The following is a 22,013-nucleotide window of genomic DNA, read 5'->3' as shown; positions in this document are numbered from 1 at the left end:
GAGGGACTCAGAGGGGATTTTACAAGGGACATGGTACCTGATTTTGAGTATTTGAAGGACTAACTTGTCAAAAATAGATTAGTATTCTTCTGCTTTACCCCAGAGGGCAGAACCAGGAATAATTTAGTAAATTTTTCAAGGAGATATATTTAAAATATCTACAGATGCAAGAAAAAGAGCAATAAACATAGTTCCAAAGTAGACTGGGCTGCATTGGGAACTAGTATTACAAGTGGAAGAGTGCTGGATATGGGATCCGGATGTCCTGAGTTCAAATTCAATCTCAGACTAGCTGTGTGACCCTGGACAAATCATTTCATTTTTCTCAGTCTGTTTCCTCACTGCTAAAATGGAGATCATAATACCACCTACTTCCCAATGTTGTGGTGAGAATGAAATGAGATAATATGCTGGTTTGCAGACCTTAAAGCACTATATAAATGCATGCTATCATCATCCTCCTCATCATTATGATCTACTTCTTCAGAAAAGATTCAAAGTCAACTTGTCAGAAATTATTTCAGACCTATGTTTGTAACTTCCAAATTGATACTGTCAACTCATCTCTCCTAAGCTCCATTCCGATGGATAACTCTAGTGGGATAGTTCATAGGCATTGCAAATTCAACAAGGCTAAAATAGGATTCATTATACATTCTTCCCCAGCCTATCCTGGCTCTAAAATTCCTCATTACTTTTGACATTACTGGTATCATTCTTCATGCACCCAAATCTATCAGTTGTCAAACTTTGTCAATTCTACCTCCATAACATCTTTTGTATTCATACCCTTCTCTCAATTCACATGGTCTCTAGACCTTTTCCAGCCCTAATCACTTCAGCCCTGGAGCATTGCAAAGAACCCCTAATCAGTCTCCAAGCCTCCAATCTCTCCCATCTTCAACTCATTCTCTATGAGCCTGCTAAAATAATATTCCTAAAACACAGATTGAACCATATCACCCCTTCACTCAATTATTTTAATTGCTTTCCTATTGCCTCTAAGATAAAATAAAAATTCCTCAGCCTGACATTTAAAGCTCTCCACAGTCTGCCTCCCACCTACTATTCCCTTCTCATTTCATATTGCTTACCTTCATTCCCTCTCCATTACTGATCTCCTATCTGTTTTCCTTACATGACATTCTATCTCATACTTCCATGGCTTTGTAGAAGTAGTCCTCTGCAGAGTGGAATCAACCTATTGCTCTGCTCTGCCTTGAAGAATTCCTAGCTCCATTTAAAGTACAACTCAGGTGTCTTGTTCCACATATGGTCTTTCCTGATCTTCTTGATTATTACCTCCCTCTCAGAATCACTTTGTATGGTACTACATGAACTTTGTGTTTACTTGTTTATATGTTTTATCCCCCAGGAGAATGTAAGCTTCTTGAGGGCAAGGACAATTTCATTTGTCTTTGCATTCCCCACCCCAACAGGTTAGATTCCTGCTAATAACTGTAATTTAATCTCATTGAATCCAATTGAGAATATTGCTGCTGATTCTTGCTTAACTATAGAATGTATTCAATATCCTCTAAGATCTCTTCCAACTCTGAAATGTTTTGACTCAACAAAATCACAACTTATTATCAAAGGCAGAAATCTTATCCACACCATACATAATAAATGATATTTGAGGTAGTGAGGAACTAGCAGTTTCTTATGGCAACCCAATCTGTTCCTGGACAGTTCTAATTATCAAAAATGTCTTCCTTAACACTGAGTCCAAAATTTGCCTCCCTATATGTTTTCTACGCATTGACCTTTTGCTTATGTTTTTTTTTTCAAGCATGAATTGAAATAAATGCAAACATAAAATTCCTGAGACTTTCCTCAATTTGGGCAGCTTTATCTAGTTGCTTTTTTCTTTACAAAATATGTTTATACCATGGTGGTACAACTGATTTCAGGCCTATAGGAGTAGGAAAAGAGCAAAAATCATCATCAAGATATGATTTCTTAACAAAGAAAGAATAATAAACATGTCCTCAGCATTCTCATTCAGAATCCACAGGAAGTCAGGACAATTTGTGTGAACACAAAAGTCAGGGCAGGTAGAAAACTAAGTAACTCAGGATGTTGGCATTTTACAAATTTATCTACTAAGAAAAAACCTCAACAAGACATTATGTCATCCTTGGAAATAAAGAATGGCTTTTTCTTATCTAATATAACCTTACCTTGAAAAAAAAGCCCTTTAAATATATACACGTTATGTTTATTTATTGATGGTACTTTCTTCAATCCATTTCTCTCGCTACATTTCCTTATATCCAAAAATATGTATTTAAAAAGAAGTGTACTCTTTTCAGCATAATTCCCTTCTATCTGAAGTTTCAGTGAAGGCAGTGAAAGAAAAACCAACAGATTTATGTGCATAAATTATTCTTTGTATTTAACCTTCATCGAAATAATAACATTTTAACTTGAAAATTGCCTGAGAATTCTTCTTGTCCAAGCAAGTGTGCCTGAAAAGATAGATTTAAATCAGGAGAGAATCAGAGGACTTGTCTACCAATATCTTTCAACACACCCTATCTAATCTGTACTCTTCCTTCCCATCCCACCACACCCCCATTGTAAACATACGCAACTTCCCAATGTCTTTGAGTTGACATATCAAGAGACTTTGGAAATGTGCCATCCACAAACATGGTCTGATCATAACATAGTTGGAAGCCTTACAGACCACATAAGCTAAAGAGAAGAGAAAACAAGCCAGGGACTGATACTAAGCACAATTTTCTATAGTTTGTTTTTCTTTTCTTTTAATTTTTTTTTTTTAGTATTGGGGCATTTTCTTGAATTTGAGGATATTGGGCCTGGAAGAGACATTACAGGTCAAGTAGCCCAACTTCTTCATTTCATAGATATGGACACTGAGGCCCTGAAATGATCTTCCCAAGGACACATGGCTTTATTCATCTCTAGATCTGTCATTTCTCCTGTTCTTCATAATTAGACATTATCAGAAGCAGTTACATAATCACATTTAAAACTTGTTTTTGTTTTACAGTATTCTCAGGTATAATTTACCTAAGACCAGAGACTTGAATTTATTTCAGGAAGGTAGATAAATGTTTTCTAAATAATGTCCCCACCTATTTTGTGCTTTATGTCTCTTTTTAACCTTGTCTGGTCTATACTTTCCAAATCAAAGATCATTTTATTGATAGAGAAGGTGAAGTAAAAGAATAGATAAACTACCTTATTCTTTAAACCTTACTTGATTTGTATCTTAACTGGGTGCCACTACCAGACCCCTTATTTACCACAGATGCCTTCTCAAATTTATTGTCATTTCAAACATGGAGTATAATATAACCAGCCTGACTCCCCATGCTACCACTCCACTCATGGATAATATCATCAACTTGTGCCACATACTAAATGATCTTTATAAAAAACCAAAAGCTATCCCTACTCGCATTGTTTGGGACATAAATCTATAAAGGAGAGCAAAGAACCAGTGCTCTAGCTGCAAATCCAAAAATATATTTCAACTGTGGACAGTGTAGAAGACTATTCATTATTAAATTCTCCTCCTTGGTTATATCCATACACATTATCATAGTCTTCTTCTTGGACATAAAGGGTTGTCACTTGGGAGAGGGATTAAATATACTCTTTTTGTACCTAGAGGATAGAACTAAGAATTCTGAGAGGAAATTGAAGTGGAAATTACAGAGAAGCAGATTGTGGCTTAATATAAGGAAAAACTCCCATAGAGTTGGAGCCATATAAGAGTATAATGGGTTGCCATTGTAGGTTATTTGAAATCTTTAAGCAAAGGATGGCCCCTGATTTGGAGAGAGGTATTCAAGGAATTTTTGCTCTGGGACAAATTAAACTATGTGATTTCTTATTCCCCTGCTAATTCTGTTATTTCTAAAATTCTTCAAGGAATAATGATAATTTTTAAAAATCTAACAGAAATTCCAATGAAAGAATTTCAGGAAGCTTTAAGAAAATAGATCCTTGAAGTTTCTTCCAACAAATTTCCCTATACATTAGTAGTGTTGACTATCTTTTGGTTAGCACCTCCAGTCACTATTTGCAGAACCTGACTGTGTACAGTTCTGTCTCCCTGACTCCTGGTGTTGTACCTTTGTTTAAATGTTTAAAATCCTTTTTCTGCTTGTAGTGCTGCCATTCATCTTCCCCACCTGAGCAGTTCAAAGAAGAGGCTTTGTTTCTTCTTCAAGCATAGCTCCATTAAAAAAAGTTCAATGGGACTTATTTCTTTTGAACGCTTGCATCACTTCACAGGTAAAATGGAATGGAGCCAATAAACTACTGATAGCTCTAAAATGGCTGATGATCTGAGACCACCTCAGGATATGTGGCAAACTCCTCATGGTATGCCAACTTATCAATAACTGTATTGTCCTTTTTAATGTTATCTGGAACTTTGATCATTCAGTTAACAGACTTTTATTGCTATTCTATACCAGACATTGTGCTGGTAGCAAGAAATATAATGTAGTACAACTTAAAAAAGAGGAAAGACATGTAAACAAATGACCATGTTACAAGGAAGGATGAGATAAGTACAAAGGACAATGAGTTAAGGATAAAGAGGAGGTCTCATCACTTGATTAATTGTTAAGCATTTATTAAATGTCTAGTATATACTAGGTACCATGCTAGATTCTAAAAAATATAAGATAATACATAGGAATACACTAATATTAGAGGTGAATGATGATAGACTTCCTGTAGAAGGTCGAACTTAAGCCATATAGTGAGGGAGGTAAGGGTTCCCAAGGAGTAGATGTAAAGAGGAATAAAGCATTTCAATTTTGGAGACAAGATATAACACAGACACCTGGCTCAAAGTAACCTACAATTTAAAAAAGAGGAATGACATATAAATAAATGACCCTGATACAAGGAAGGGTGAAATAAATACAAGGGAGAATGAGTTAAGTATAAAGAGGAGGTCTAATCACTTGATTAACTGGCAAGCATTTATTAAAAGTCTAGTATATGCTGGGTACCATGCTAGGTGCTCAATGATATAAGATAATACATGCCCATGCCATGGCATGGAGCCAGAAATTGGAATGTCATGTATGAATGACAGTGAACAAGTCAGGTTGGCTAGACAATAGATCACATCAAAAGAAGGAATGTCTAATCAACATGATCCAGAAAAAGTCGCATAAGCAATTCAAGAAAAGAGAGATCACTAAAGGAGAGAATGCAAATCAAGGAAAGCTTCATGAAGGAGGTGGCATTTGAGTTTGGCCTGAAATAAAATAATGGTGGGGACTTTACAAGATGAAGATATGGGGTAGGAGTTAAGTCTATTTCATTGCAAAAATGAAGGAATCACATGAGCAAAGGATTGGTAAGGGCAAAGTATAAGTCAAGACCAGTCAGCAGAAAGGAAAAGATTGAAAATTACGAGAGAGAGAGAGAGAGAGAGAGAGAGAGAGAGAGAGAGAGAGAGAGAGAGAAGAGCAGAGCTAAAGCAGAAAGGTAATTAAATCTCCTCAAGAGAGGAGAGGATCAAGAGTACAGAAGGATAGGTTAACCTTGGCAAGAAGGAGGGCTTCTCTTCACTGACTAACACTAGAGGAAAGGAAGTGGGAAGAGGGAGAGAGTTCACATAAGGTAGTTTGAAACTTTTTAAGGAAATAGAATAGGAGGCAAGGTGAGAATACTGCTGGAAAAAGAGGCAATAGAAAAGTAGAAAAGATTTATAACAGCCATTAAAGCCAAGATAGTCAATTAAAGATGAATAAAAGGATTGCTGTATAGAAACAAGTGCCTACTCAAAAAGACTTGATCAGGTCAAGAAGATGGAATAGAAGCTTTGGAGAGGTTTCCTGAATTTTTTTAGCACCTACAAATCATATCAGCAGCATGGTATTAAAAATGCATAATTTTGAAAGTTCCAAGTTGTTACCCAATAGACAAGATCTCTCCAGCAATATAAAATATGCAAATTTAGTCAGTAGGATTTTTTTTTTCACCTTTTCTCCTGCCAGTGATGGGAACATCTTTATGACACTTCCTAAGTGTTTCATATGCTCTGAAATCTTTACTGAGATTACTGCTGTACCATAGATAAAGTGTAGTGGACTAAAAACATTGGTTTCCCCATATTATTATCTATGTAGCTGAGCCAAACAGAAAGAATCTCGGATCACTAGTAATTTTCAAAGCATGCCACCAAGAAAGTCACTTGCAAACCAAACCAATACAATTTTCTAGCCCCAATCTATTTTCCATAGTTTTCTGTACCTATCCATATTTCCATGATATATTATAGGCTTCTAATGCTGAATTAGAACAGAGTTAGAAATGAAAACATCTGGTCAACATATTAAAATCACAGTGAACAAAGCATCCTAGTGCAACACAGTATTCTTTTTAAAAAATAAAATAGAAAGTATGATTGAGTTAGACTCCACCCCACCCCACAACACTCCCACCAAAAGACAGTTGTGAAAATGACCAGATGTCCTCCTATGCATCAGATTTTACTGGTCACGTCTGGCCTTGGTCCTTTGGGTCTAATTCAATCCAATATTATCCACATTAATTAAGCAACCATTATGTGCAAGGTTCCATGTTAATTGCTGTGGGATACAAAAGCAGAAAGTTTAAAAAAACCCAAAAGACCAGGTGCTGTGCTAAGCAATTTACAATACTATCTCATTTGATAACAAAAACACTTCCTGCCCTCGGGGAACTTATATTCTACTAGTTCTCTGGAAAGCCTCCAAATCTTGAAGGCTGACTTATGCCTCAAATTCAGCATATGCAGTAGCTGTGACAAATATTACAGATATCATGTGTGCCCTTTATAAATAATCTAATACATTAGGCTTCCTAGAGTTATTTCATTATGCACTATTAAAAATTTCCTTAGTCCATAAGCAAAAAGCATATTCCTTCCAGCATTTACAACAGCATGTACATCTTTAATATACCAGCGGACACATGTTTAATAGGAATGTTTTTGAGAAAGGGCACTCAGCTGCTTTTCCAGCTTCAGGGAAGATTTCAGTCTCACAGTGTTTGATAAGTTGACTATCAGAGAGCTGCAGATGACTGTAAGGGGAAGAAAGACAATTTCTTTGAAGTCTAAATATGTTATTTTTCAGGAAACATAGGTGCCACTTTGTTAGATGAAGACAGGTGTGCCAACTAAAGCTTCCGATGTTTGCTGAACTCAAAGTCATTCTCATAGCCATGAAGGTTGTTTGCTGAACTCAAAGTCATTCTCATAGCCATGAAGGTTGTTTGCTGGCAATGTATTTGTGTCAGTGTTTATGTGGAGTATTAATATCAATATCTTCCCAGAAGTTGCCACTATCTTACTTTCAATAGGATCTTTCAAGCATCAGAATTTAATTTAATATTCAAAAGATTGCTATAATTTCACCAGGAGTGAACCACATTGGACTTAAAAACACAGGCTGGTGGATCACTTGAGCTTAGGAGTTCTGCATTACAGTGTGAGCTAAAGCCAATTGAGTGTGTGTGCTGTTTGTCATTACTATGGTAAGCCCCCCAGGAATGGGAGACCCTTGGTTGCCTAAGGAAGGGGCACTAATCGCAGGGTTAAAAATGGATTGAGTCGGGGCAGCTAGGTGGCACAGTGGATAGAGCACTGGTCCTGGATTCAGGAGGACCTGAGTTCAAATCCGGCCTCAGACACTTGACACTTACTAGCTGTGTGACCCTGAGCAATTCACTTAACCCCAACTGCCTCAAAAAAAAAAAAAAGAAATTAAAAAAAAATGGATTGTGTCATCTCTACATATAACTGGAAAATAATAAAATATTTTTATTTTTTTTTTAAATGGATTGAGTCAAAGATCCCATGCCACTGAAACAGGCAATGAGGAGCTACTAAATATCAAACCTAGGTGAGACTGGAAGACCCAGTCTTGAAAAAAAAAAACTAATTTAAATAGTTATTGTTTCCATAGAGAAGGGGACTGTGGCACATCTAAAGGCAACATCACTCAATTGAAACTATACGTGTCCATGTCATTTTGTCAATAAAAATTTATTAAGCACTTACTATAACAAGTACTGAGCTAAAAGCTGGACAATTACCTTACAATAGCTACTAGGCACAAAGCTGTAAGCAGAGCCAATGATGAGGAAAGTACTGCTTCTCCTGGGACTATTGGGCTTTCTTGCCCTTTGTTGGAAGTTGGTCAGATATTGGTATTGGTGGTGTTCAGACTGGAAACACCTAGTAGTCTGATAGGTGCTACTATTCCTAGATCTCTTGGCCACGCTGGCCTATTTCCCCCCATAAAATGGTGGTCAAGATGTTGGTAGCAGTAGTATATGACCCCCTCTCACATGTGCTGCCCTCTATCTCTCCCTGAGAATCTCTACTTTCTTCTCTAGCCATGCTGTGCTACCTGCTCCATTGACAATTAGCAACTGAGATGGGAGGCACTGACCCTTCAGAAGGCTAGATAAAAGAGCAAAAAAGGTTTTCTCTTTCAAACGTGTTGCTCAGATCTCTGCCAACTCTCCCTTGGAATTCTAGGAAGGGGGTAGGGATGCCGAAGAAATCCTTCTTCCCATCTCACCCCCATAAAGCAGAAATTATGTCAGTTATATGCACATAGCAGCAAGAACTTGTTTAGGTGAACCTGACACTGGATCTCAATCCCTTGGCTGATTTTTCTGGTTTTTATTTCTTTCCCTGAGTGCAGGTGATTGAATAGTGACCTTGAGAGATGTATTTCCAGTCCTGGTGGCTACCTCTTGAGTTTTAGAGGTTGGAAACTCCTAGGTGCAGAATGGTAATACAAATGTGTTCCTTGCAATTACAAACTTCTCAGATGACATAACCATCAACAGGAAGATATATAGTCTCTATTCTACTGTATTGTAGGATATCACCTATGAAACTGGTGTTTTATGAAAATATGTCTCCTTGTATATGCCTCATTTGATGTTGATTCTTAGTAAATCATTAAACCATTATTTCTATTGTCAAAAACTATCACAAATTTTCATATGGTTTTAATACATATATGGAAAAATACCTTGTTTCAGAAGAAGCTCTAAGACTCCATTATGTTTTACCAAGTCAAGTGGTTTTTAAAAATTTTTTAATGAGCAATCACTCATTAGGATTTAATATCCTCTATATTTCTCAAACAGTTTTTTTAGTATAAAGATATAATCTTCTATGGAAAATTATCCACTAAAGTTTGCCTATTCACTTATTTTTCACCGTAACCTCCTCTGTGCAGTCATAGCATGTTGTCATCAAGATGTTATAGAGGTGAAAAAAGTGGTGATTTTGGTCACTAGCTACTGATGGATATCATATTTTTGAGTAATAGGGACATTTATAATATTTTCCATTATTTTTTGAATCTTTCCATCTTTGTGACATCTTGAAAATTGTTTCTTAGGTGCCTTGAACATTATTTCATCACTGTGTATTCTTTTGGATATATTTTATATGACTGGACTTAATTGTTCTTCCTGACTTTATATTTGTAGGCACCCTTGCCCCATCTTTATAGCAGCTACTTAACTGATAAAATCTGAGCATGCTACTTCTGCCATTATTTTAAAGAATACCAGCAGATCTGTCCTTTTCATCTATTTGTTTTCATCATTCTAATTTCATCTATGAATTCGCTAGGGATCATCTGGATTACTTGATAGGATTATTTCCCTCTCAACAACTTTTCACTATTAAATGAAGTAATATTGCTTATAATCTTCCACCAGCTTTCTCTATTGTTATACAAAAGAGATAATTGTTTAACATGGGTTTTCTCTTAGCTGCCATATCTCTCTGTTTGACAAAAGAGATTAAGTTATTCCCTGGCAAAGGAAATTTCTGGGGTCTTCTTGTTGTGATGACTATCTGTATAAACTCCTCTATGAAATGGTAACAATTTTGTCCAGCTCTAATTTTTGCTACTCAACATCCTATTTAAAGAGGTCAGAAAAGAACCTCTGTAATTGTACACTGTATCTTAGTCTCATTACTTTCCTTCTCTCTAATTCAGCATTGATTTCTATCTGTTCTAGCCAGCCAATGATCTTGGTACAGATAGCCAATTCTGAAATTACTCCCATATCTGTGCCCAGCTTCCCAACAATCACTCTTGCTCAGTAAAAGTCCTGTTTCAATGCCTTTTCATTGATGCCAGAGGTGATTCTGGGTCCTTGAAAGCTCCACCATTGAAGTACACATTCTGGACATTTCTACCAAACTGGAAAAGTTTCAACTCGGATTCTCTATAGACAAGTTTAATTAAGTACAGAATAACTCATCACCAGAATGTTGACTACTAGATGATATCTAAAGATTTCAAGTTTTGTTAGAATTCTAATTCCGTGATCAAGGGAAGGACACTGTTTTATTTGGTATCAGTAAAACGTAAGGAAGAACAGGTATTCAAGATGTTTAGATAGTATGGTGGAAAGAACTTTGGATTCAGACTAGATGTCATCTTCAATTCCTCTCTCATTCAAATTCAACCAGTTGTCAAGTCTTGTTGTTTCTACCTTTATAGCATCTTCCCTATGATGGGGTCTTCTCTTCTGTGACACTGTGACATCATGGAACCAACCCTTATCACTTCAAAACTGGACTACTGACATAACCTATTGGTTGGTCTCCCTTCCATAAGTCTTTGGGGAAAGATTACAGTCCATCCGCTACATAGACATCAAAGTAACCTTTCTAAAGAAAATCTCTACCCATGTCACTCAAACTCCAATGGCTCTCTATTACCTCCAGGATTAAATATAAAATCTTCTTTTTGTTTTTTAAAATGCTTCATATCCTAGCCCCTTCCTACTTTCCTAGTATTCTTTTTTTATTTTATTCTGAATTTAAGAAATAAAACAAGTATTTCCATAACATGATAGAACAGAAAAAAGATGATTGTACATGAAACTACAAATCTATTATATACAACTTGTTATTCCTTTTAAATATATAATAGTTATCATGTAACTGTCTCTTTTTTTCCTTTGTTTACTTCCCTCCCATTCTACCATTAGACACAAATAGATGTGTGTTTGTGTATGTAAAATCATTCTACATATGCTTCTATTTTTCAGTCCCTTCTCTGGCTGCATAGCATCTTCCTTCATAGGCCCTTTGTATTTAATTTGGGTATTTATAACAGTCAAAATGACTTAGTTGTTCAAAGTCATTCTTAAAATAATATTGCTGTTACTGTATATACACTCTCTTGGTTCTGCTCATTTCACTCTTTATTACATTTTTCTTGCCTCTAAGCAGTGTGTGATCCAGTGACACTGGCCTCCTTGCTATTCCTTCCATACAATGATGCATCTCCCAACTGAGCATTTTCACAGGCTCATGCTTGTTCTACCTCCTCATCTCCATCTCATGGCTTCCTTCAAGTCTCTGCTGAAGTCCCATCTTCTCCTAGAAGCTTTTTCTAGCCCTCTTAAATTTTAGTGCCTTCTACCTGAAACAACCCGCAAAATTAACCCACATACATCCTGTACATAGATGTTTGCATGCTATCTCCCCCATTAGACTATGAGCACTCACTATTTTTTCACCTATCTTTGTATCACCTGTACTTAAAATAGTGCCTAACACATACAAGGCTCCTAATAAGTGCTAGTGACTAACAGATCATTTGATCTTGAGTAAATTATTCTCTGAGGCTCAGTTTTCTTATCTGTAAAAATAGGTATAATAGTATGCTACCTACCTCATAGAATTGTTTTGTGAGGTAAATACTCTATAAATTTTAAAGTACTCTCTAAATACAAAGTATTGTGATAACAATAGTTTGTTATTGCTAGGAAAAATGTTCTGGATAAAGGCCAATCCTAAATCCAATACAATATTTAGGAAATCTAAAGGAAGGAAAGACTGAGAGAAATTCCAAAGGAGGAGGAAATCCAATAGCATTCAACTAGAACCTCCTTGTATCACAAGAGAACTCTTCATTCACCCATCAGAGATAGACCACGCTGCTATGATGAGCCTAAAACTGAACCTGCTTCCCAATGATTCTCTGTCCTAAGATTGGTGGCCCAATTTTGTGGTTAGGGGAGTTATGGAACTTTGTGCACCACAGCTCACCTTGCTAAATTCTACTTAATGTCTGCTCACACTGGGGCAGCTTTTCAATACTTTCAATGGACTCAACAAGAGTCCTAAGAAGCCTGTAAGAAACCTAGCTGATCTGGAAAAGGAGGCTGATAAAAGCATGATGTATTGCCTGAGATTGAAACCAACATTCATTCAATGAATATCCTTTATGCTCCTACTATGTGCAAGGCATTGTGCTAAAAACTGTGGGGATACAAAAAAAAATAATAAATACTCGACCTCAAGAAGTTTATAATCAAAGTGTCCACAAATAACTACCCTACTTTGATACCAAGTGCTAATTTAGTTCAGAGGAAGGAACAGCTGATTTCTGGTTTGAAAGATAGGTGAAGTTTCACAGAGGAGATACTATTTAAGTTAATACTAGGAGGGGCAGCTAGATGGCGCAGTGGATAGAGCACTGGCCCTGGATTCAGGAGTACCTGAGTTTGAATCTGGCCTCAGACATTTAACACTAGCTGTGTGACCCTGGGCAAGTCACTTAACCCCAATTGCCTCACCAAAAAAAAAAAAAGTTAATACTAGGAGAATAGGTAGAAACTAAAGTGGAAAGGCATCCATGATAGAGAAGACAACATAAGCATATACAGAGATGGAGGAAATCATGGAGTATTTCAGGAAGCAAAAGACAGGGGTGTTTATTCTTGCCAAAAAAGCAAAAGGCAAAGATCTTTTCCTGGTTACTGAAAAGGGTTTTGAATCTTTCAATGGATATCTTTCATGTGATACAGAAGCCCAGATTCTTATAACAGGTCCTTACAGTATAAGGAGTTGAAATAACTGCTTCCTACCACCTGTCAAGGCAACAAGAAGAGTGCCTCTCCACATATACCCCAGAACAGGAAAGGAGCTAAAAACTTACAAATCCAATACTGAGACTTACCATGGTAGCTGTAAATGGAATGTTGTCAATCAAGGAGGATGCCAGAGCTGAGATCCAGACAACTAAGATGATGGCTGCAGTGAGACGCTGATCCTCTGGAAACATCTATCAACAAGGCAAAGTTATGGAAACATTTCTTTTTTTTTTTTTTTTAGTGAGGCAATTGGGGTTAAGTGACTTGCCCAGGGTCACACAGCTAGTAAGTGTTACGTGTCTGAGGCCGGATTTGAACTCAGGTACTCCTGACTCCAGGGCCGGTGCTCTATCCACTGCGCCACCTAGCTGCCCTGAAACATTTCATTTTTAAAAAAATAAACCACCTTCATTTTCCAATTGTATGTATTCAAATTTTAGACACATAAAACATTAGAGGTAAAGGGGGTTAGGGGTAGAGACCTTGTATCCTAAACCTTTCATTTTACAGATGAGGAACCCAAAGAAGTGAATTTTCCTCCAGAGTTGTACAAAGAGCTGTTAGTTGTGGAATGAGGAATAGCACTAACACAATCAGGGAATCATGACAGTGAATCTACAAGGGTAAGAAGGCAACGTTAGTTCGTCTCCTACTCCAAGGTTGCCAATAATCAACATGAAAAAACAAAGACCCTCAATCTCAGAACTAGGGACTAGGAAAACTGACTGCACTGCAGTTGTGGAGGGGGCATTCAAACTTGAACTGTGAACTCAGGAGAGGAAGAGGTAGGGGAAGAGTAAGGGGAAGGCAAGGGAAAGGAGAGGTGGGGAAAGAAGGGGGGTAAAGACAGGGAGAGGGAGGGAGAGACAGACAGAAAGACAGATAGAAAGCAGAAGGGAGAGGGGGTGGGGCAGAGAAGAGGGAAATAAAGGGAGAGAAGGGAGAAAAGGAGAGGGAGGAAAGGAATAGAGGGAGAAAAAGAGGTAGAGAGTTGAGACAGAGAGAAGGGGAAGGAAAAGGGAGCAAAGAGAAAGCCATGGAGGGGGGAGAGAGAGAAGGAGAGTGATAGAGAGGAGGAGGGTGATATATAGAGAGAGGAGAGACAGAGGGAGAGCAACTGATACTGAAGATGAAAGATCTCTGCGGTAGAAAAGTTTGGCTCTAAGTGTCTAGGTGTTTGAGGTTTTTCGGTCACCTCTCTATGTCTGTATTCCTTGAGTAGTTTTGTATATTGGGCTGTTCTGTAAGTTGCACAAGTATTAGTTAAATTGGGGCTAGTCAATGATGTCTATGTCATGCATGAAGGCAGCAATATCTCTATTCTTGATAATACTTTCTTTGTCCTTCCATAATTTTTTCAATTATATGTATGTCAGAAATAACAGGACCCTGGAAGTCAGTGCTGTTGGAGTTTAATAACTACATCTAAAAGTCCCTATTTTCCAGGTGTCAACAAACTATGACCTAAGGGGCAAATCTGCCCCAGCATCATTTTTTTCTTTTCTTTTTTTTTTTTTTTTTTGTGGGACAATGGGGGTTAAGTGACTTGCTCAGGGTCACCCAGCTAGTAAGTATCAAGTGTCTGAGGCTGGATTTGTACTCAGGTCCTACTGAATCCAGGGCCAGTGCTTTATCCACTGCACCACCTATCTGCCCCCTCCAGCATCATTTTTTTTGTATGGTTATAAGTTAAGAATGTTTTCTAACATAAAGTTTTATTGTATTTTAAAATATAAAAAACTTCTCTAAACTAGCAGGCCACACAAACATAGGCATATTTGGCACTTAGGCCTTGGAGAGGGGAATACTAGTCACGTCAGTTCATCAAGGTATCTCACCCACCCCTGTCAGACAGAACACAAAAGCTAGATTTATAAAAGTTTAGAGAGGCAAACAACTTTCAAGGTTACCTAATAACATTCCTTCATATTACATAAGAGAAAATTGATAAACAAGTTAAATTAAGAGCTCAACATCATAGTCATTTATCCAGTTCTCACCAACATGGTGATCCTTTGTAGAACCTATATACAAAATATAAGCTTATTAGTCCTGGGGTTGGGTAATTACACTAGCTAGTTTATCTGAATCAAGTCCCTGGTTGCCTAGCTACATGGACAGAAAAGACATTGTTCAAAAGCAGAATTATTTCTAATCTAAGACTTGTAGCAGATATATGATTATACACTTTCTCTTTAAAAAAATATACTCTTGTTTTTAAGACAGTTTGATAGAATGGATCCCCTTTGGTCGCTTACTGTAAAATCAATAAAAAACTGTTTGTTCTGCCTTTTGTATAAAACAAAAAGATCAGTAAAACATTCGCATGGCTTGATTGAAATGCTTTAAACTTTGGCATTCAGTGTTACCTTTATTAGCAAAGCTGTCTGTTCTCCAATATATTCTATCAGGTGGAGATGTGCCAAGGCCTAAAGAAATGAATTGATCACAATGACAATATAGAAAAGAGCATACACATGCACAATTTTTAAAAGTCACGTCTTTAAAATGAGAAAAGTGAAATAGAACATATGCCAAAACTGTCTCTTTGTACAAAAGGTCAGAATCAAATACATTGTACATAAATAATTCACAAACTTCTGTGCACATTGCAGCGTTAGCAAGCAAAACAGTACAATTGCAATGCCAGATGCCCTCAATGATATGTGTTTTCAGTCAGTGCTGAGGCTGAATTTCAAATGGAAGACTCTTTAAAAAAAAAAAGAATACACACAGTTGCATAACTCTGTGTCCTGAATGAGTGGATAAATAAATGGGGAAAAATTATCAAGCATTTACTTAGTACAAAGAATTGTGCTAAAAAAATGTGGGATACAAATAGAAAAGTAGAGATAGTCCCTAAACTAAAGGAACTTGCATTCTGATTGGGAAGACAGACAACACCTCCAAGACATTCCAGGTGCATGTTAGTTGGAAAAATTCCATAGTCTTTAGGATACCAGTAGCAAAGCAAATAATAGAGCAGCTAAGAAGCACAGAGGATAGAGTGCTGGGCCTGGAGTTAGGAAGACCTGAGTTCAAATCCGGCTTCAGACACTTACTAGCTGTGTCACCCTGGGCAAGTCGCTGAACCCTGTTGGCCTCAGTTTTCTCATCTGTAAAAATGAGCTGGAGAAGAAAATAGCAAACCCCTCCTGAATCTTTGCCAAGAAAACCCCAAATGGGGTAATGAAGAGTTGGATAAAACTGAAAAATGGCTGAATATCTTAAATGAACATGTTGTTTCCCCAATAAGAATGTGAGCTCCCTCATGATAGAAGAGGATCTCCAAATCCAAGAAAAAAAAAGAAAGAAAGAACTGTGGAGTATAGATGCTGATTGAACCATATTATTTCTTTTGTTTTGGGTGCTGTTGGGTTTTTTTTTTTCTTTCTATTTTGAGGTTTTGCATCACTGCTCTGATTCTTTCTCTTGTAACAGGATTAATGCAGAAATAGGATTAATGTTATTATGTGTATATATATGTGTGTGTGTATATATATATATCTATATGTATATGTATAGAGATATATAGATATAACCTATATCAGATTACCTGCTGTCTAGGGGAGGGGGGGGAGGGAGGGGTGGGAGGGAGAAAAATCTGAAATTGTAAAGCATGTATAAACAAAAGTTGAGAACTATCTTTACATGTAATGGAAAAAATAAAATACCTCATACATTAAAAAAAAAAAAAAAGAATGTGAGCTCCCTGAGAGTAGAATGTGCATTGAACTTTCTTTGCATCCTCAGCATTTAGTACAGTACCTAGCAAAGTAAGCACTTAATAAAACCCTGTTGACCGACTCACCAGCTCACTGCTGTATATTGGTAAAACACTTTCCTATTAAAATAATCTTTCAAACAACTTGATTCTCCAAGTTGTTTTTACAAATTCATTTTTCATATTAGAGTTACATAGTCAAGAGTAACACAAGAAGTTTTCTGGCAAACGTCCCATCATGATGGGAAAAGTCTGATTAAATAAAGGTTTTAGAAGTCTATAATCACACAATGTTAGAACTGGCAGGTACTTCAGAGCTCATCCAGTCCAGCCCTCTCATGTTTTAGATGAAGAAATTTAGGCTCTTAGAAGTTAAGTGACTTTCTCAAAATCTGACAACTAATTTTTCAGGATCTCATAACAACTATATTCTTTTTTAATAATATTTTATTTTTTCCAATTACATTTAAAAGACATTTTTAACAATCATTTTTTTTACATTTTGATTTCCAATTTTTCTCCCTCCCTTCTCCCTCCCTTAAAAGCAAGAATTTTAAATAGGTTATATATGTGCAGTCATGAAAAATATATTTCAATTTGTCACATTGTGAAAGAAGAGACAGACCAAAAGGAAAAAAACCCGCAAAGATAAAGAAAGTGAATCAATCTGTATTAAGACTTCATTGATTCTTTCCTGGTTGTGGACACATTTTTCATCATAAGTCCTTTGAAATTGTCCTTAGATCATTGTATTGCTGAGAAGAGCTAAGTTATTCATAGCTGATCATTATACAACATTGTTTTACTGTATATAGTGTTCTGGTTCTGCTCACTTCACTCTGTATCAGTTTATGTAAGTCATTCCAGGTTTTTCTGAAATCTGCATGCTCATTATTATCTTGTAACACAGTAGTATTCCATTATATTCATATACCACAACTTGTTCATCCATTCCCCAATTGATGGGCATCTCTTCAATTTCTAATTGCTACTACAAAAAGCTGCTATAAATATTTTGTACATGCAGGCCCTTTCCCCATTTTTATGTTCTCTTTGGAAATAGACTTAGTAGTGGTATTGTTCAAAGTGTATGCACAGTTTTACAGACCTTTGGGCATAGTTCCAAATAACTCTCCAGAATAGTTGGGCCAGTTCACAACTCCACTAACAGTGAAGTTGTCCCAATTTCCCACATCCTGTCCAACATTTATTATTTTCCATTTCTGTCATATTGACCAGTCTGATAGATCTTCAAGAGGCTTGAGATCTCCAACAAAAACATACACAAGAAAATAGGATTCAGAAGCTCTAACTAGGTGGTATACTGAGTGGATAGAGCACTGGGACCTACTGTCAGGAAGACCTGAGTTCAAATCCAGCCTCTGGTTCTTACTAGCTGTATGTTACCCCAGGGCTAGTTTACTTAACTTCTTTCTCTCCAACTCAGTTTCCTCATCTGTAAAAAAGGAGGATAATAATAGCACTTTCCTCCTAGGGTTTCTAGGAGGGATGAAATTATATTTGTAAAGTACTTTGCAAACCTTACTACACTATTTAAATGTTAGCTTTTATTATTATTCTTAACATGAGGTCTCTCGTCCCAAAGCATTAAGAATTCAGGGATCCAGGAATTTGGATGGGAAAAATACATCTTTATTTTGAATGTAATTGGTTTCCTTTGTAATCCTTTGTGTTTTATTTATCCATTTAAAGACATTATGGTGAAAAGGGATTCATTAAAGTCATCAGCCTCACTCTTTCCTCCAGAGTATTGAAGTCAGTGGCAAGACAAAAGTCAAGATGACTTGTGATGACCCAGGATTAACTGGATGACCTTGGCTTTTCTAAATTAAGGTCTTTCCCAGGCCTCATTTGTCTGAGGTAATGCTCATTCAGTGACTAAGGGCTACGTAAGAATTGATCCATCAGCTTCATCAGAATGCCAAAAGGTTCATGACACAAAATAGGTTAAAAAAAAACCCAAAACATCCTACTCTTCTAGTCAATCCCACAACCATCATTGTTTTTGACATGTGACCCAAAGTCATTCAGTACTCAGACCTTTGGTGTAATTCTATGATTAATAAATATCTTGAGTATCAGTTAGAGATATTAGCAATAGCTGCCCCATGTTTGATCCCAACTTCCCTGCTTTCCTAACATTGGTTAGAGGCTGCCTATTCAGGATTAGATGAACAGAGCTGTATCGTGTCTATTTGTTCCTTGAAGAATTGGATTCCTTGAAAAGTTCCTTGCCTGAAACATTGGGATATCATTTGCTTTTGTCCATTATAAGGGTCCCAAGACTATTGACTGGCAGGTTGTGATACCTCTAATACCAGCTTACCTGAGAGAATAGGGAATGACTTTGCCAATGTTATCAAAGACAAAGTTGTCACTGACCTTGTGACCATTATCCCTGTAAAACTCTTTAGTATATTACATGCCCAAAGTCCTGAAGTACTTTACACTATAGTCCTAATAAAATGATGTTCTCCAACAGAACCCTTCTGGTTCTGCTTCTCACTTTCTGAACTTTCTGAACTTTGACTCCATGCAACTACCCCTCCCCTCTTCTTCCATCCTTTGTGCTTATTGTCTTTCCTCATTAGAACGAAAGCTCCTTGATTTCCTTTTTGCTCATATCTCTTAGATAGGATCAGTACTTAGAGCAGCTTGTATGTAAATGTTTAATAAACACTTGTTGCCTTCCTTAGATGAGCAGAGACAGTCAGGGGGCAGCTAGGTGGTACAGTGGATAGAGCAGCCTGGCCCTGACTCTGGAGGACCTGAATTAAATCCGACCTCACACACTTGACACTGACTGTGTGACCCTGGGCAAGTCACTTAACCCCAATTGCCTCAAATATCCAGGACCATCTTCAGTCTTCCTGATGTATATCTTGCCACTGGACCTAGATATCTCTGGAGGAGAGAGTGAGGCTGGTGACTTTGCACAGCCCTGCCTCACTTAAATCCAATTCACTGCAAGTCATGACATCACCTCCCAATGTCATGGTCCTCCTCGAGAATGAAGGACAAACCAACAAAAATAGAGATAGTCATAACCAAAATAGTCATCCTATTGCCATATAGACCTCCTCAAGTCCCAGGGTAGTTTTGTAGAGCTCACCGTTGCTGAAGGGTAAAGCTATCCCAGACTCATAATTAATTGATAGTTTTAGTGGATCCACAATCTCATGAATCCGATGTTCTACTACATAAGGATCACAGTCCATCCACATCTTATCTATCACAATGCTTAAATCTGGACTTTCATAAATTCCATAAAAATCTATATATTGCCCTGGAGTCTTACAGGTTTAGACACTTTTACCTTTTATCATTATGAGAGTACCAACAGAAAACTTGGTCAGCACTCAAAAATGAGTAAATCAAGATGAATAATAATTATAATAAGAATAATAGTTTACATTTAAATAGATCTTTATAGTTTACAGAGTCCTTCCTATATGCCAATCCAGTGGGAAAGACAATATCATCTGATAGTTATAGTGAATAATGTGGTACCTGGGCCGACTGATTCCAAATATTAAATAGAGTTGGAAAATGTTCTTTTTGGATCCAAGAATACCAAGAGACTGGCTAAAGATATGTTGGAAGAGCCTACAGAAAACAAGCTTTCCTCAGCTTTCAAGGAAATGTAACATTTGGAATGACGCCACCTGCTGGAGATTTACTGTAGAAAAACTCCACCATGAGGTGAAGGTCTCTGAGGGAAAGACCATGTGTCTTTTCTTTGGTGTCAGGAAGTAACCTTTGCTAGTGGGAGGAAGGAGGGGGAATCTGGCACTCTGACTCACTCTTTCCTGAGGACGCTGGTGGAGAAGGGAGCTAGAAATGTGCTCTCCCTTTTAATAGATAGATGAATATAGGCCCTTCTCTCTCTTACCAAATTCTTATTCTCCTTAATAAATGCTTAAAAGTCTTACTCTTGCTAAAGCTTATAATTTATTGGTGACCACTCATTAGATATTTTAGACAATATAGCTAGAATTTTAGCCTTAACAGATGGCTGACCACAAAGAGGAAAGCTGCAACCTCCATCTTCGGATCTTCCAGTTGGGTAAGAAATTTCCCTACCCTGTCCCTTTTAAACTGCTAAGTACTGGCTGTTTTCCCTTTAAATTTTTTCAAATTGACCTTTTAAACTCCTTAATTACCCTATTTTTGATTTTAGTCTGTTTTAACCAGGCAAATGGGAGATAAGATCATGTTAATGCTTTGTTTTGTGGATTTTCTATTTTTATTTTATTTTTGTTAGAAGAGCCAGCAAGGTGCTTACACAAGGGAGTATAAATATCTCCCTCTCTCCCAACCATGCTTTTTCAAAGAAACCTCTGATTCCTGCAACTTTTCCAGGTTCTAAATACTAACTGTTGCTCTAATTTTGGGGAAGGGGAAACCAGGCCTGAGTTCAAAATCAAGTCTAATTCAAATTGCCCTGGTCCCTCCCCTCCTCTCCAGACCCCACCTTCTACCCCTCCCTTGGCCAAGCCCCTTGATTCCCCTGCCAGGGAAGTCCAGAGATCTAATGCGCACATGTAGCTTTCTCTACCTGCATTTGCAGCTTCAGGCTCAGCCCTTCCCAAGCCTGGCTGTGCTTCTGACTCAACCTTAGAAAGCCCTTTAAATTCCAGATATGCTCCTTTTGTTCATAATTTTGCTAATCTGCTTTTGTCTTTAATTAGTAACCTTATAAAGCACTTGTATGGTGAAAGGACTGACAGACAATATAGAGGGGTTAAAGAAGACAAAGTTAAGCTGAATAAAAATGACCATCATCATCATAGTTCAAGACTCTGCTTCTTTTGCCATGGAAGGGTATATATATTTACAGAAATGTAGAATTAAGCAGCAAAGTATTGATATGAGTATTGGTGATTTTAGATATCGGAATCAAAAGTGTTCTAAATTCACTCAGAGTAATAGTATCAGTTCAGAGGTTACATAGGATGTCTATGCTATTAGATCTACATTTTCAAATTAATGGTATGGGTTTATTTTCATAGAATGTTCATGCTTTTGAGATTATGTTTTATACTTAGTTTTTAAAACAAGGAGAATATTTTGTCAAAGCTTTTTATAGTCATGTGATCAAGTTTATATTTTGTAATACTCTTATTAATGTTAAGTTCATATTCATTTAGTTTTCCCTGGTTTGAATTTTATTGTCTTTTATTCTTTCATGTGTATTTTCTTCTATTCATTCATCTATCTAATTTTGAAACAATGCAAGATGGTTTTGATTTCATAATAGAATGTTAATTCTGGGAGTACTGTGCTCCATATTCTGAGTTGTTTTGTTTTTGTTATTTTTTTTCTCTCAACTGATTATTTGATCAAGCTCTTT

The 22,013-nt window shown here is 37.0% G+C and overlaps 1 protein-coding gene across 1 annotated transcript in view; it reads right to left on the bottom strand.

Annotated features, from left to right (window-relative positions):
* Positions 1-22,013, bottom strand: part of OCA2 (OCA2 melanosomal transmembrane protein) — a 621,653-nt gene that overhangs the window by 190,560 nt on the left and 409,080 nt on the right. The window contains exons 19-20 of the mRNA XM_043996561.1: positions 15,285-15,344; positions 13,002-13,106 (exon numbers count right to left, since the gene is read on the bottom strand). Coding sequence (XP_043852496.1) covers positions 13,002-13,106; positions 15,285-15,344 — 165 coding nt within the window. The remainder of the gene's footprint in view (positions 1-13,001; positions 13,107-15,284; positions 15,345-22,013) is intronic.

The sequence above is a fragment of the Dromiciops gliroides genome, chromosome 3 (assembly GCF_019393635.1).
Source record: "Dromiciops gliroides isolate mDroGli1 chromosome 3, mDroGli1.pri, whole genome shotgun sequence".
Taxonomy (NCBI): domain Eukaryota; kingdom Metazoa; phylum Chordata; class Mammalia; order Microbiotheria; family Microbiotheriidae; genus Dromiciops; species Dromiciops gliroides.
The sequence above is the reverse complement of the archived record's forward strand: the minus strand, read 5'-3'. Positions and strand labels throughout refer to the sequence as shown.